General features: G+C 40.4%; 1 protein-coding gene across 3 annotated transcripts in view; it reads left to right on the top strand.

Moving 5' to 3' along the window:
- CUNH18orf25 (chromosome unknown C18orf25 homolog) overlaps positions 1-14,299 on the top strand; it is a 76,292-nt gene extending 61,993 nt beyond the window's left edge. For all 3 annotated transcript variants that reach the window (XM_008691593.2, XM_040632551.1, XM_040632552.1), the window contains 2 exons: positions 3,762-3,888; positions 12,074-14,299. In XM_008691593.2, coding sequence (XP_008689815.1) covers positions 3,762-3,888; positions 12,074-12,263 — 317 coding nt within the window. In that variant the 3' untranslated portion in view covers positions 12,264-14,299. The remainder of the gene's footprint in view (positions 1-3,761; positions 3,889-12,073) is intronic.
- Positions 14,300-15,121: the final 822 nt, after the last annotated feature.

Raw genomic sequence — 15,121 nt, 5'->3', positions numbered from 1 at the left:
CCTAATCGGCAGCCTCACCCTGGCTCTCAGTGCTGCCCAGCAGATCCCATCTTTCCTTAGGCAGTTCTGTCTTATTCACTTTTCTGAACCCCCACCTTGCTACCCACCCACACCTGTGCTCTGCACGTGGGCTTGCCACATTCTTCACAGATGAACCTTGCCTCAGCCTTCTGCCATCACGCCTGTTTCTTCTCTGCCTTTTTTCCAAATATGGCCGGGTCTCTCCCATCTTTTAAAGTTCTTTATACATACACATCCCTTTCCCTCAAACCCATTTTCCTTCCTCAGTACTATCCTATTGCCTTTTTCTTCATAGCCAGACTATTTAAAATGTGTCTGTTCTTCCTTCCTTTCTATTATTATTTTTTAAAGATTTTATTTATTTATTTGACAGAGAGAGAGACAGCCAGCGAGAGAGGGAACACAAGCAGGGGGAGTGGGAGAGGAAGAAGCAGGCTCACAGCAGAGGAGCCTGATGTGGGGCTCGATCCCAGAACGCCGGGATCACGCCCTGAGCCGAAGGCAGACGCTTAACCGCTGTGCCACCCAGGCACCCCCTTCCTTTCTATTATTCTTCAGCTTGCTTTGCTACACTGGCTGTAGGCCTATCACTCCTCTGAGGCTCTTCTTGCCAAGCTATATGTATGGTTATCTTATTGCTGATTCTAGTGGACTCCACCTAGTCCCTCTTCTCACTGGACCTCTGTGTTGGGCATGGATAAGCACTTCTTCCTAGAAATGCTCATTCCATGGTGTCCTGGCTTCATTTTTTAAGGTTTTCTTCCTGCCTCTCACTTAACTTGGTGAGCTCCCCTTCATCTGCTCATCCTTAATTATTGGTGTTTGTCAGGGTTCTGTTCTAGGCCTCCTTCACGCCTCTGCTGCCCTTTACCTTCCCACCTACTGCCGAGGACTCTCTTTCCTCCCTAGACCCCTGTCCTGGGCTTTAGAACAGCATCTCGGCTGCCTGTTGGACATCTTAGAGGCACGCCATCGTCCTGTCCTGAGCAACTACCCTCATCTGTTCATGGGTGTCCTCTAGCGCTGTAACTATCCAGTTACCTAAAGCAGAAACCTAGCCATTATTTTTTCCTAAGTTTGTTGATTTGCCTGATTCCCAGCATTACTAAGCCTCTGTATATACACGTACACGGAGTATCCCCCCATTTTGTTTCTTTATTAGTTCAGCCGTAGTCATTTCTCACCCAGGAAATTATGGCAGTCTAACTGGTTTTCTTGCCTCTCATATTCCCTGCTCTGATATTAGTTCCATTTGTATACTCCAAAAGGAAATTTTTAAAAATGGAAAACCACATCATGTCACTGCTTAAATACTTCAGTGGTTTCCTACTCTCAAGGTCAAGTCCAGACTCCTTACCATGATCTGAGCTCTGCTGACTTTGCCAGCCTCATTTCCCATTACTGTTTTTACTTCATTACCCCACATTTCGCTGAACTTTTATACCCTAAAGGACAACACAGTGTTCCTTATTGCTACTTCCCCTCACCTGTGCCTACTCTTCCGTAGGAGCGCAGTGTCCTTGATTTTTCCCAAGTCTGGGAAATTTCCCTTTTCTGTGTCTTTAAACGCACTCCTTACCTCTCTAACGGAGCAGTTTTCAAGCCATAGTGTCATGGACTGCTTTTTATAATCCCTGAGTATATCGTGAGTTCATTGAGGGTAGACACCATATACCTCCTGTCTTTGTTCTCCATAGTATTCCTAGCACCTAGTACATAGCCTGTCATAAACAAGTATTTATTGTAGGAACAAATAGATGAGGTCAATTGTTATAGTTGCACAAATCCAGGCTGCTCAGAAGATTGAATGTGGACAAGTTGAAGGTTTGAAAAAAGACTATCAATTTATATTCTTTCCTAGCAGTGCAGTAGGAACAGTGTGTGTGCTAATAGTTGTAACTTCAACATTGAACTAGAAATTGGACAAAAGACTTCGCCACGAGCAAGGTATTAGGGTCAGAGCAAGAATCTGAGTTTACCAAATCAAGTCTTAACCATACATACTCCCATTTAAGCAACCACCCCAGATGTAACAAAACTGGGTTTTGTCTGGTGAATGCCGCCTTTCATATGCTCATCGGATTCAAAGTTACGGCCAATATTTAGAATCCTATTTTTGCTGTTCTTTAATACAGAAAGTTAGCCCTTGCAGGCTAATATAATCTCAATCGCACTTCTATCTAGAAGCCATTTTAAGCTTTGTGGTCTTGTTTTCTCATATGCATCATAGCCAACTGAAGAAAAAAAAAATATTAAAGAATTGAAAAAAAAAAAGAAAGACCCACAGTTACATTCAAGCTTGATTACTCTTTACTAGCTTTCACCCAGCACCAAAATATTTTTATAGTGTCTTTTGTGACACTTTTTGTGTTATGCATACACTTTTCCAAGTTTCTACATAGACTAATCACTATCTTTGGACATCATTGCATTTTGCTTAAAGTTTTTTCCCTTAGGCTAAATTCTCAGAGATGGAACTACAGGTTCAGAAGATAAAAAATTAAAAGGCTTTTGCTTTAGGACTGTCTATAACTTTCCAAAAGGGTTATACTAAAAGTTTGCAGGAGTATGAAAATACAAGGTTTCTCAGTGACCTTGAAGCATTTGAGTGAGTGATGTGAAGGGATGAAGGAGGGGGAAAGGAGAGTCGTGTATGTAAAATCTTACTGATTGTGGCTTAGTTTATATGAGGTATCACCAAGGATTCTTTTTTAAATATAGAGACACAATACTGTGTCAGATGACAATATATTTAAATAAAAGTACCTTTTAAAGAGTAATTAAAAATTTGTACCTGTTGCAACTTGGTTTATTTCATAACTCCTAGATATTCTAAGTTTCATAAAGGCCAGTACATTTAAGAGCTGGGTACATAGGCTGAATTATTTTAACTCTTGTTAGAATTGCTTATATTGCTGTGTACTTTGATGCTATGCTTTTAGCCTTTATGGAGAGAGAGTTCTATGAAGCTCATCATTTCGGTGAGGTAGAGAGTGTGTTTTACTGCACCATGTAATAGATGCTTTGTGAGGCCCCTTGTGAAAAAGTTCTTACATGCCCCAGTGCCGCAAATTGTGCTTTTCCAGAATATGTGGTTTCTTTCTGTCTAGTAAGAACTGTCAGCAACGTACAGGTTATATTTCAGTTGCTCAGAACAAAAACTGTGATCTGCCTCTAGCCTCTTCTTTTAGATGTGGTTTTGGGTTTAGATTTTGTCAATTCTACATTCCTTTTGAGAAAAACTGTTAAAATTATTTAAAATTTAAAGAAAATTGTTAAATCCTTCATAAAGCATTCCAGTATAAATATGATATTAATGAGGATTTCTGTTATTTATTCCATTTATGCCTTTGAACGTTTCTGGTTTAGAATTTTGTTTGTTAAAATTCACCGGTAAGCAGTAGAGAACCCCATTGCCCTCTAGGTGGTGACAAACCTGTTATACAGGTCATTTAAAAGCAGACAGGAATTGAATGCAAAAAGCATTGTGGAATAAAATATAATAGAGTGTTATCACAGTTTTTTATTTACTGTGTACTGAAGTACTCAGAGGGTTTTTTTTTTTTTTTTTTCTTCCAAAGGAATAGAAAGTGAGAGACTTGACAGTTTCGCTCTGGTGAGGTCTTGCACAGCAATTCTGTTTCTGTGATTAAACCTTGATGGGAGATCTGTCAATGAGTTGCTCGTGCTGCTTCTAAGAAGTCGAACTATAGAGCTTATTTTTTCCCCCTTCTCTTCAGGTCATTTGGATCCAGGATTCCTAGCAAGTGACAAGACATCGGCTGGCAATGCACCTCTCAATGAAGAAATTAATATTGCCTCTTCAGATAGTGAAGTGGAGATTGTGGGAGTCCAGGAACATGCAAGGTAGGATATTAAGTGGAACATTCTGATATTTTAAATGTGAATGTGATTTTAACGAGAAGCCAAGTGAGAAGAAAATGGTAATCCTCGTTGCATGGCTGGCATGAATGGTGAGAGCTATTGCTCAGCTTCCTTTGGTTTAAAAAATGCTCTTTGATTAGACATGATACGAGCTTCAGAATGTGTTGCATAATGTCTTATATCAAGAACTTCTCAACCATACATGTATGTGAAATAGAACTGATGTTTTCCTCTCTTATTTTTAGCAAATGTCTAGATCGCTTGACAGATTTTTCTCTTACAGCATAAGTATCACCCTGCTTTTCCCCCTGCCATTCATATTTTCTTGACTTTCACTTTATCTGGAAATATACTGTGAGCAAACAATTAGGAAATACACATCTGACATCATACCTCTATTGCTTGTTTCCTAACGTACCTCTTCTTGTCTTTCATTAAAACTTGTGAGTTACTTTGGTCTGTTCCTAACCTAGATTTCTAGTGATGTTCATGTGACTCAGGCAGTTCTGTTTTTAGAATTAAAAAAAAAGACACAAGACATCAACTTTGTGTAGTATTACAAAAAATTTTGAAATTTGTCATTCTCTAAGATTAGGGGTGAGGGGCGCCTGGGGGGCTCAGTTGGTTGAGCATCTGCCTTTGGCTCAGGTAATGATCCCGGAGTCCCCGGATCGAGCCCTGCATTGGGCTCGCTGCTAAGTGGGGAGTTTGCTTCTCCCTCTGACCCTCCCCCCTCTCGTGCTCTCTCTTTCACTCTCTCAAATAAATAAAATCTTAAAAAAAAAAAGATTAGGGGTGAGCAAACTGTAGCCCATGGGTCAAATCTGGTCTGCTCCCTGTTTTTGTATGGACCTTGGGTTAAGACTGGTTTACATTTTAAATAGTGAAGGGTCAGGCGTGGTGGGGGGGAGGTTTCAAATGTAGAAGAATGTTTTGTGACATGTGAAAATTATATGAAAAGAAATTCAAATAAAATGCATTTACTCATAAATAAAATTTAATGGGAACGGAGCCATACTTGTTCATTTACATACTGTCTGTGGCTGTTGTTGCGCTCCAGTGACAGTGTTGAGAAGTTTAAACAGACACCTTATAGTCCTCAGAGTCTGAGATATTTACCATCTTCCCCTTTGTAGAAAAAAAGATTTACTGACTCTTGCTTTACGATAATCCTAAGAATTAGTTATAGCCCTCCCAGAGGTACTCCTGAGGAACATTTAACACACACACACACACACACACACACACACCCCAAAAATTTAGACTTTGTAATATCTGTATTCTACATTAGCAAACAACTTTTCTCCCGGGCTACAAGAGTTAGGTTGTGATTTCCTGATTGCCCCAAGTAGGTATATGACACAATAACTACATTATCTGGCTCTTGGATCTGATTTTACTCTTTGGTTAGGAAGGTAATAAAACTTGACCAGCATTTCTTCTGTCATGTATATGGAAGGCGAACTTAGGAGTGGAGAGTGCGGGCAAAATACACATGCCTGTAAATTGAGGCTACATTTAATGAGTCTTAATGAGAACTGATCCTAGTTTCTGAGAGCATTTTTCAGGTCATACCTGTTGAGACTTTAAGGACGTAGAGTTAAGTCATTGTTTAACATGTCTTCTCCCCCAAAGTGGCCAGTTCTCAGATGTTATCAGACTTAAACACTTCCTCCTCTGTCCTGTGTTTATGCCATAAGTATGATTGCGTGGCTGCTTCCTTTTTTCTTTCCCGTTCTTAATGGTTATTTCCCCTATTCTGGTGGGAGAGAATTTTCATTCTTCAGTCTTTCCTTAATGCCCTTCTTTTTCCTTTTTTTTTTCTGCCTTAATCGAGAACGTTTTCCTGTTCTCTTTTTTCATCTATTCCCTGCGTGCTGACTTTTCCCTCAGATGAGAGGATAGACCTTCTGATTTTTTCCTTTATTTTAGTATATGTTTGCCATTATTTATTTCACTGTTGTTCCTTACAATATAGAAGACATGATTATCTATTTAATCCCTACTGTAAACCTTATCTTGCCTATTTACAGATTGATAGAGGTAAATTATCTTCAGTTGTGCCAGGAGCACATTATCCATTCACCAACTTCCTCTTGAATTACATTTCATGTTTTAATTTGCTGTTAGTCATGTGTTCCTACGGAAGTAGCAAGGAGTAGGTGATAACCTGTGTTGCTCACCTGATCTCTTTGTCTCTGAGACATACTAGTTGGTCCAGTTTTCTATTAACTTCTATCAGATCTCCCTTCTTTACTGTTTACTTGTGCCTAGAAATGTTACAGAGTGAGCCACCTTTCTTCTTGGCTTCTTTGTTCAACTTTTCTTCCATCATAAACTCTTTAGCTTCTTTTTTTCTACCAGTATTTTGGTATCTGGAGTTAAAATTATCATGATATTTCTGTTAAAACTTGGAAATTGAAATTCTAAGTTCTTACCCACCGCCAATACACTCCCTCTCTCTCCCTCTCCCTCTCTCTCTCCCTCTCGATCTGTAGTACACCCGTCTCCATACTTAATAGGTCTTTTATCCAGATTGTCCTTTTACTCTATAGACCTGTTTGTTCCACTCTTGAACTAAGTCAAGTGACTGGCTACATTTTAAACGACACGCTGTAATGTTACTTTCAAGGACTTTTTCCATATAGGCTCTGAATCATCAAGATGTGTTTTACTCTGACCCTCTGGTTTGAATCCTGTGGAAATGCTATCCTAGAGGTGACCAATTGATGATGAAACCTCAGTGGTGTGAATACTGCCCATATGATAGAACGTACTGTTGGCAGGTTTTGTCGGAGTACTTTGAACTGACTCCTGTGTCATTCTGAGGGGATCTTTATTTTGCTCTTTGGGTCTAGGACTGAGTAGTCTCACTGGCTCTTCTGTGTCTTTCTGAACATTTTTCCAGTACTTACTTTAGAGGAGGCCTGACAATCTTTCAAACATTTGAGATTAAAAATCTGAGAAGCAGGTGGGGGGAGAAGCTTTCTTGTTGGTTGCTTCGGAGTGACCGCTTTGGCTGCCTGTATCTCATCTGGAATTTATTTCTTTTACAGGTCTAGGGTTGCAGTTATGAAGTATTGATGGGCTTCTGGCAGGGTTATCGCTTGGAAAAAGGTTTTAGGTTTTGATCCACATCTTTTTGTTCTAATTTGATTTGCATGCAGAGATGTTTTGTTTGGATTTTGTGTCCTGCTCTTATTTTTTGATATTCTACCTTGCTGTGGGCTTTCGGAGAGTTTTTTTTAAAACTCAGACTTGGTTCTTGAGTTGTTCTCTTTGGGATTGTGGTTGCTCGGACTTGAATTGTGTTGCCATTTTTCCATATTGGAAGCATTTTGTTTCACATTGGCTCAGTAGTTCTAGTTATGATGTGTCTATTTTTTTTAAACAGTTTTTCTTTTTTTGCACGTTGATATCTTTTCTCTTTAAATTTAGATTTTGATATGTACTCTTAGTTTCCGTGTTTCTTCTAGTCATAGACTAGAAAGCATGCCTTCTGAATTAATGGTTTGAATGCATCTTTTATGGCTGCCTTGTATTGCTGTGATTAACTCCTGATGTTACCTAAATGTTACCGTTTGTAGATGTTAATTTTGGGACAGTCCCATTTTCACAAGACGTTCTTTGCCAATGAGATACAGATTTTTTCCAGCACCTCTAGTTCCTCTGTATCCATTTAATTTTGCCAGAAGTTTTACTTTATGGCCCTCTGCCAGTATTTGTCTTTGTCCTTCGTCCTTTTTCCATCTCTTCTACCAGCCTCATTGGTAATTGCCCTAGGAAGATGAAGGCATACAGAACAGATCTTTCTGTTATGGAACTGTTGGAACAGTTTCTTTGATACCTGTCCTGTGAAGCTTTTGGGAATAATCAGATCCTTACCTCATTTCACTGTGGTCTTTGGTCTTGTGGTCATTTGTCTTAATGTTGGTTCATCCCTCAACAGAACAACTCATGCTGGAAACCTTTTGCATTTAAGACTGATTGCTTCCTACAACCAGTTTCAAACATTAACCTTAAAAAAGCAAGGGAGACAGACAGGCATTTTTCTGAAGCCAAGGATTCATTTCATCTTCAATTAGGAAAAATAAGTAGGAATGTTATCTAAGAGGTCATGTTCATGCTCTGTAAATGAGAGCAAAAGTGATTAATGTTTAATGTTGTTTTCTTAGGGTAGTAAGTTAACTATATCAAAAGCTGGCCATCAGAGCCTGCCCTCTTTCTGTGTTTTTTCTTTTCCACTGTGAAGTCTCTCCTGTATTAGTCTCAGTATATGAAGAGCAGGAAATTATCCTATCAAAACTTACTACTTAGAAAGTAGGTTTTTTTTTGGGGGGGGGAGTGAGTCCTAAGCATTTTCTTGGATATAGGACTCAAAATATGACTCTAGGTAATTTTTTATGCCAGTTGCCCATCATATGCAGATTAAATGCTTTGTGAAAACGCAGCCTGCATCTGCACTAGAATTGGATTGGATCAGTTAGAAAACAGCTGAGTATGTTTCCACGCCACGTCTTTCATCATACAGAAAAGGGGTTTGTCATAATCCATGAAACTGTACTTTGTGGCCTTACCAGAAATTTGAGCCTCTCCCATCCTTTATAGGGCAGCTCTGTGGGGCTGATAACAATGTTCTGGTGCCTTTTTCCTTCTGAAATTTTTTCCCTCCCAATCCGGTATAAGTGATGTACACCATCTTATAAAATAGTTGAAATGTTTCTCTAGCACTCTTTGTTTACCAGCTTGAGTCTTTTTGCCCTGTACTTAAAAAGGAAATGTGGTTAAAGCCTTGTTCTGGCCTCATCCATCTCTTAGCTACCATTTTATTCAAGACAGTTGAGATCACTAAATCACAAAAAATGTCTGGTATGTTTTATTGGCTTATAACACACACAGAAAAGTGTTCAGCATACACTTTAGTTTTTGCAGACTGTCCACACTCCGGTAACTAGCACTCCGATCAAGAAACAGAAGTCCCTCCTGTGCCGTCTTCCATTTACAACCTTCCCACCATTGTGCCCCCCGCCCCGTGACTACTAGCCTGCCTTCTAAAAGGAGTTTTGCCTGTATTATTCAAAATCTTAAAGTCAGTGCTAACCTTAGAAGTCATCTTGGAATACTCTGTAATACTCCTGACAGATACCCAGATACCCTAGCACTTCCTTGAACTAAAGGCAGTTTATTCCATTTGGTAGTAGCTGTGATTGTTGTGTAGTAATGATCATCTAAAACTTCCCTCCATAAACTGATTTGTGGTTGTTAGTTTGCTCTTGAGATCTCTGTACAAGGTGAAGTAGCCATGTTCTACCATGGTGGTTCTCCCTTCTTTGGGAATTGACCTTCCAGTTGCGGTTAAATAGGAGCTGAGAAAGCTTTTGACTGAAGATGGGATCATCACGTAATCCAGAGAATCCGAAATTTTGAAATGAGAGAAACAGACTGAGAGGGTTGAGGCTTGAGTCAAATGAATGAGACCTAGTTAACAACATCATCCTTAGGTTCTTTGAGGTGCTCAGGTATCTTTCCAGTAAATTCTCTTTTTTGCTTAAAGTAGTCCAAGTTGGTTTCCAGTAACTGGAATCATTTGTAACATAATTACGGAAGTGATCTAATTCAGATAGTTGAAGAAGTGCCTCATCTCCTTATTCTCCTCTCTGTGTCCACCATTCCTCAGTGGTATATACTGTCTCTACACCTCTCACTCTCCTACTGTGAGTAGTTCTAGAATCTGCTTTGCTGTTTATTGAATGATTCCCAGGGGCCAGGCAGTGCTCCTTACAATCAGACATAGTATAGTGCTTCAGGTACAGTCTGAGGAAGGCATAGTTGCTTAGTGTAAAATAAACTCCCCGATGGAGGCCTTTTTTGGGGTCCTATGCTTAATAACTTGCTTAAGACCCTGTGCAATTGTCTTTTGGCCTTGCTTTTCTCTTTTGTAAAATGGGCAGATTGGATCTGATCCCCTTTATTTTATTTTTTAAAGATTTATTTTAGAGGGAGAGTGCACTTGAGAGCGAGCGTGGGGTGGGGAGGGGCAGAGGGAGAGAGAAGCTCTCAAGCGGACTCCACTCTGATCTGGGAGCCCAACACTGGGCTCAGTCTCACAACCTTGAGATCATGACGTCACTGAGCTGAAACCAACAGGCAAACGTTTAATCGACTGAGCCACCCAGGAGCCCCTGGATCAGATCCTTTTTAAAGCCACTCCTTTGTATGATCACTTAGGGAGCAGTGCAGGGTAACATTTGGGACTAAATACCTCTTTTATTTCGGAGGTGTTTCTAGGAATTCTGCCAAAGATTACATGGATTCTCTCTGTAGCCATTCATTCTCTGAATTCTGCTAAGTTCTAGCCTCCTTTAATTAGTCCTTGTACAGATGGGCTTTTGAATTATTGGAGAACTTTATATTTTTAAATTGTTAATCTGAGCCTACATTGCACTCTGCTTTGCACTCACTGTGTTTTGCCTTACCTAATTTAATACACACGTTTGTAAAGCGACAACCTGATGTGAAAAGCAGTGGACTCAAGATCAGACCTGGCTTGAAGCTCCTTGGCCCACCACTTTCAAGCAGTGTGACCCTGGGCAAATCATGTAACCACTTTAATCCTCAGTTTCCCTTTCAGTTGAGTATGAATAGTAACTTCCACATCTACCTCATAGGTCTGTTGGGATTGTCAAATGAGGTGAGACTGCTTAAGAAACTCGGTTTGCTAGTGCCATCAGTCATCAAAACCATTTCTATAAATGTTGAATGGACTCCTTTGGCTGACATTTTTCTGTGATTACAAGATCACTTCATCTGAGTGTACTTAATGAATTGGACAGATCTGGATTAGCCTTTGGACTTTATATAAGTCTCATACTTTAGGGTTTTCAGTAGCTAATCTTTGAAAATGTAGTAGCCTCTGGGTTAATAGCTACTTAGCCCATTCGGAACAAATGATGGGCTTCTGGTATGGTAACAGATCTACATTCTGCCCCTTGCTCTGGCCCTGGGGGATCTGTTTTTTGGCACTTCTCTTGGTAAGGGAGTAACTTCAGGCTACCTTTGTAGGAGCAAGGCCTCTTTGCAGGATCTTAAGAGTCCTTCAGCAGTTTTGCAACTGAATCTTGTCCATTGTTACCCTAATGTTCTTTTGCATCTGGTAGTGCAGTTAGCGGTGGGTCAGAGCTGGAATTCTCCAGCGATCCAGCACCACTCGTATGCAGCCTGTTAGAGCCGCTGCTCAAGACCCACTGTAGTAGTTCACGCGACTGGAGTCCTGTCAGCTGTCTCTGTCACATACATTACATAGGATCTGGTCAGTGATTCACATGTGAGGACAAAAGTAGCAACGAAAGCTTGAGCAGCCTGCCTTCCTCTCATCCGAATCCAGAGTCACTCAGTGATTCATCTGGGAGGCTCATGGTTCTATCATTTGATTGGAATGTGGAACTCATTATGTCACTGTTTCAGAAACAGTTTTCTTCCAGTTAACTCTCGGTGAGATTTATCAGCAAGGCAGTTCTGTCCCTCTGATAAAATACTTATAGAGGACCTTAACTGAGCACCTTCAGCCTTGTTACTTTCCCTGAACTAAAACACATAAGCAGTTCAGATGAGTGAGCCAGGTGTTGTGACCTTCAGGGTAAGGGAAATTGATCCTTTATGCCTGCGTGACCAAGTACTTACTTAGAAATCCAATCTGTAAAGGAGTATTACTGTCTTTGAAGGTATTATTCCCAGGATGGCATAGAACTTTTTTGGGAGAACAGCTTGTACCTATATTTCTTACTGTTTCATTTGGTTAGACTAAGATTGGGTATCTTAATTTTGTTCTGGATTTATATTCTGCCCTGTCCTGAAGACCCCGGAGGTTTAATTGTGTTGAGAGAAACATTATGTTACCTATCCATTTCAGTAACGGATCTAGACATAACTTGAGAATTTCTGACTGAGACAAGACTCTTGTCCGTTTTTAGGCTAAATTGAGAGAGGCGGGAAGGGAGACAAAGAGGGAGGAAGAAGGGAAAGATATTGGTTGTGAGTCTCATGAACTCACACAGTAAACTTATCTTTGTAAAAGTATCAGTCGGTGCTCCTGAAGCCATATTCCCTTCTGGTTTTCCTGTGATGGGATTAACCATGCTTGTGCTTTTGCTCTCCACCTCAATTGCAGGTGTGTTCATCCTCGAGGAGGTGTGATTCAGAGTGTTTCGTCGTGGAAGCATGGTTCCGGCACGCAGTATGTCAGCACCCGGCAAACACAGTCATGGACTGCTGTGACTCCCCAGCAGACTTGGGCTTCACCTGCAGAAGTTGTGGATCTTACCTTGGATGAGGATAGCAGACGTAAATACCTACTGTAATACAATGTCACTGTGTTTCCTCTGCACTGTTCCCTTCCACTTCCTCCTCCTCCTCTTTGTGACATGGAAGTTCATTGTCATAGCTTCAGCCTCAGAAGCTGTTTGTGGCATTTGTATAATCGAAACTCATGGAAAATTGCCCCCCTCTTCCTTTTTTTTTTTTTTTTTTTTAAATTAAAAGAAGTCACTTAGGAAAATAACTTAGCACAGAGAAAAGAATTTCTTCTTTCCCTCAGTAGGAATATGAGAATGATGAATTTATTAGACAGCTTCATTTTACTTGGTGACTTTTGATCTTAGGAAACTCTGCCTTCCTTGTAGAGTGATATTTTAATTACCAGGTGAAAATGGATTTCAGTTTTTGAATCTTGTATTTATTTTTCTGTGTAATAAAATTAATATCTAGACTTGACCACTGTCAGCCCACCCATTGGCACTCCTACGTTAGGGCATTTGCACACATTTAGTCAGGTCCTTCTTGGCACCTAGTAGGGCATGTGCATTTGAAAATCTGTCCTTAAAAATAGGAGACAGAAGTATTACTTTTCTTTTAGCTTAAGTCTTCTGCCTTGTTTCCTGACTTTGCTCCTGGCTGACTTCACACAACACAAATAACTGATATATGGCCCTTTGTGTTTATAAATACCGCTAAGGTGACTTAGTTGGTCTCCTTGTCGCAATAATTCATAACTCTTTGGAAAATGTCTGCTTTTGGGGCAGAGGCATTTCAGATAGATACCCACCATGAGGTTTTCTGGGCATGTGAGGAGAGTAGTGAGAGATCAGTAGGAAAATCCCTTTCCCTCAACTTTTTTTTCCTGGTTTGTTCAAATAATGGGAGAACACAGAAGCCTGTTACTTAGGTAGAATATGAAAAGTTGTGTTCGCCTCTAAGATGTGGGCACTTACAAGTCTGAAAAGACAGTGCCTTCTTTCATAGCTAGTCTCTCCATAAAGGAGGTACAGCAACAGTTTAACACTTGAGCTGAAATAGACCTGATGCTGTATTTGGGTATTTTTCTCCTCTACCATCTAAAAGTGGGAAAATCAAAATGCATCATAAGAAACCAGATGCAAAGCACATAAATGACACTGTAGGTTTTACAGTATCTAAATAAGCAAAGGGTGGTAGGAGCTTCAGGGAATTCAGGAAATGCCAGTGTTGGAGTTATGTGGCATTAGTTACTACCTTTTTTCCTATAACATGTTGTAGTTACTAGTGAATTCTTTTACAAGCAATACCTAGTTAGAACACTATGTACTGTGCGCAGGGAGGAGTGAAGTACTATTGGCTTAGAAGACCTTGTCTTTTGTTTTCCCGTGGTTTTTGTTTGCTTTTTTTTTGTTTCCGTATTTGCCATGTAACATTGCAGTGGCCCTTTGCTTCCCTCCCCAAATGCCTTGGTGGCTCTTCCTTATCATAAGAGCACGAGAACTACCATTTTCAGTTGTCATTCAGTGGACACACATGTACCAGTGCCTGTCCTGCATAAGGCACTGTGCGGGGTAGGTACAGTGGGGCCACCAAGACAAATGGGGATACCCCTGTGTGCGCATGCGTCAGAGTCTGCCTGGCTCCACCTGCCTGGCCTTTTCTTCTTTTTCTTCTTCTTCTTCTTCTTTTTTTGTAAAGACTCATTTAGTCCTTGACCCTTCTTCCTGCTGCTTTAGTTCTTCCATATCCCTCTTCCATGGGAGTGGATATAAGTGTGTGTTCTTTGGTCTTCTCTGATAGCATCTCATTTGATCTGGCCTCTGTTGTTCATCAACTTTTTATTTTCCTGTCAATCTACTTTTACTAGATCAGGCTTTTAAAAGATCATGAACCTCCAGTTTTAGCACCTCATATATCAAGTCTCTCACGTGGCCACAATTCTAGACAAAAACCAAAGATCCAGAGGCCAGAGCGAGATAGGACCTTCTGCAGATTCACTACTGGTGTATCCTTGGACCTTCATATTTTACTTTAGGATTAATTTATTGAATTTTACTGTTACACGTTGTTTTTGACTTGAATTAAAATGCTAGACAAAGCAGAAATGTACAATTTCTGGTCTGTGTTTTCCAGGAAAATCATTGGGAAAAGAATAGAGTGGATTATATGACTTGAAGTTTTTGCAGCTTATTTTTTCCCCAGCATCCGGGCAGAGCCCCATTTTAAAGAATGTTTTTGCATTACCTATCCTTACATTAATAGTGTGTTTTGTCCAATTTCACACAGCAGGTGATTTCCCATGACGTACTTTCTTTAGCCCCTAAGAGTCATCCTCTAAAGAGAATTTCTTCGGGTGTGCTGTGTGCACTGTGGATTGGGAGCAGCGAGCACCGTCATAACCAAGCTCTTCTGTGGCCTTTTGCTTTTACACCAGGTTGCACTTTTCCTGCACCTGCCCCTATTTCAGCATCCTGACTACTTGACTTGATGCACCAGAACAGGGATTTAGAAATTAATATGCAAAAGGGGGAGGGGAAGGGATGGTAGAGACAGTCAGCTGTTTTCCCCTACAGGGGTGGGATTTTCCCACCTACTGACTGTAGAGAGACTCTGTTTCAACTCTTCTTTCAATGCCAGATCCAGAAGAGTGGGGGTGTGGTTTCTGGAAAGGTATTTTACTGATAATATTCTGTGGGAAACAACAACTGTGACATTTGAAATTTCCTTCAGAGGGATTGTTCTTAACCAAAGTGTTACATTTGGTAGCATAAACACTTCTTTATGTGTCACAGAACACTGTTCAAAGTAATATCTCTGCTAAAGCGGTGCACTTGGGTCACAGATTGGATCGTGGCACGAACTCAGTTAAGTCCCTCCCTACCCTCCAGTTTGAAACCACAGAGCGGTAACTGGCTATCGCGTC

This window comes from Ursus maritimus, unplaced genomic scaffold, assembly GCF_017311325.1.
Source record: "Ursus maritimus isolate PB19 unplaced genomic scaffold, ASM1731132v1 scaffold_18, whole genome shotgun sequence".
NCBI lineage: Eukaryota > Metazoa > Chordata > Mammalia > Carnivora > Ursidae > Ursus > Ursus maritimus.
Note: the sequence above shows the minus strand (reverse complement) of the source record. Positions and strands in the feature narration are given on the sequence as shown.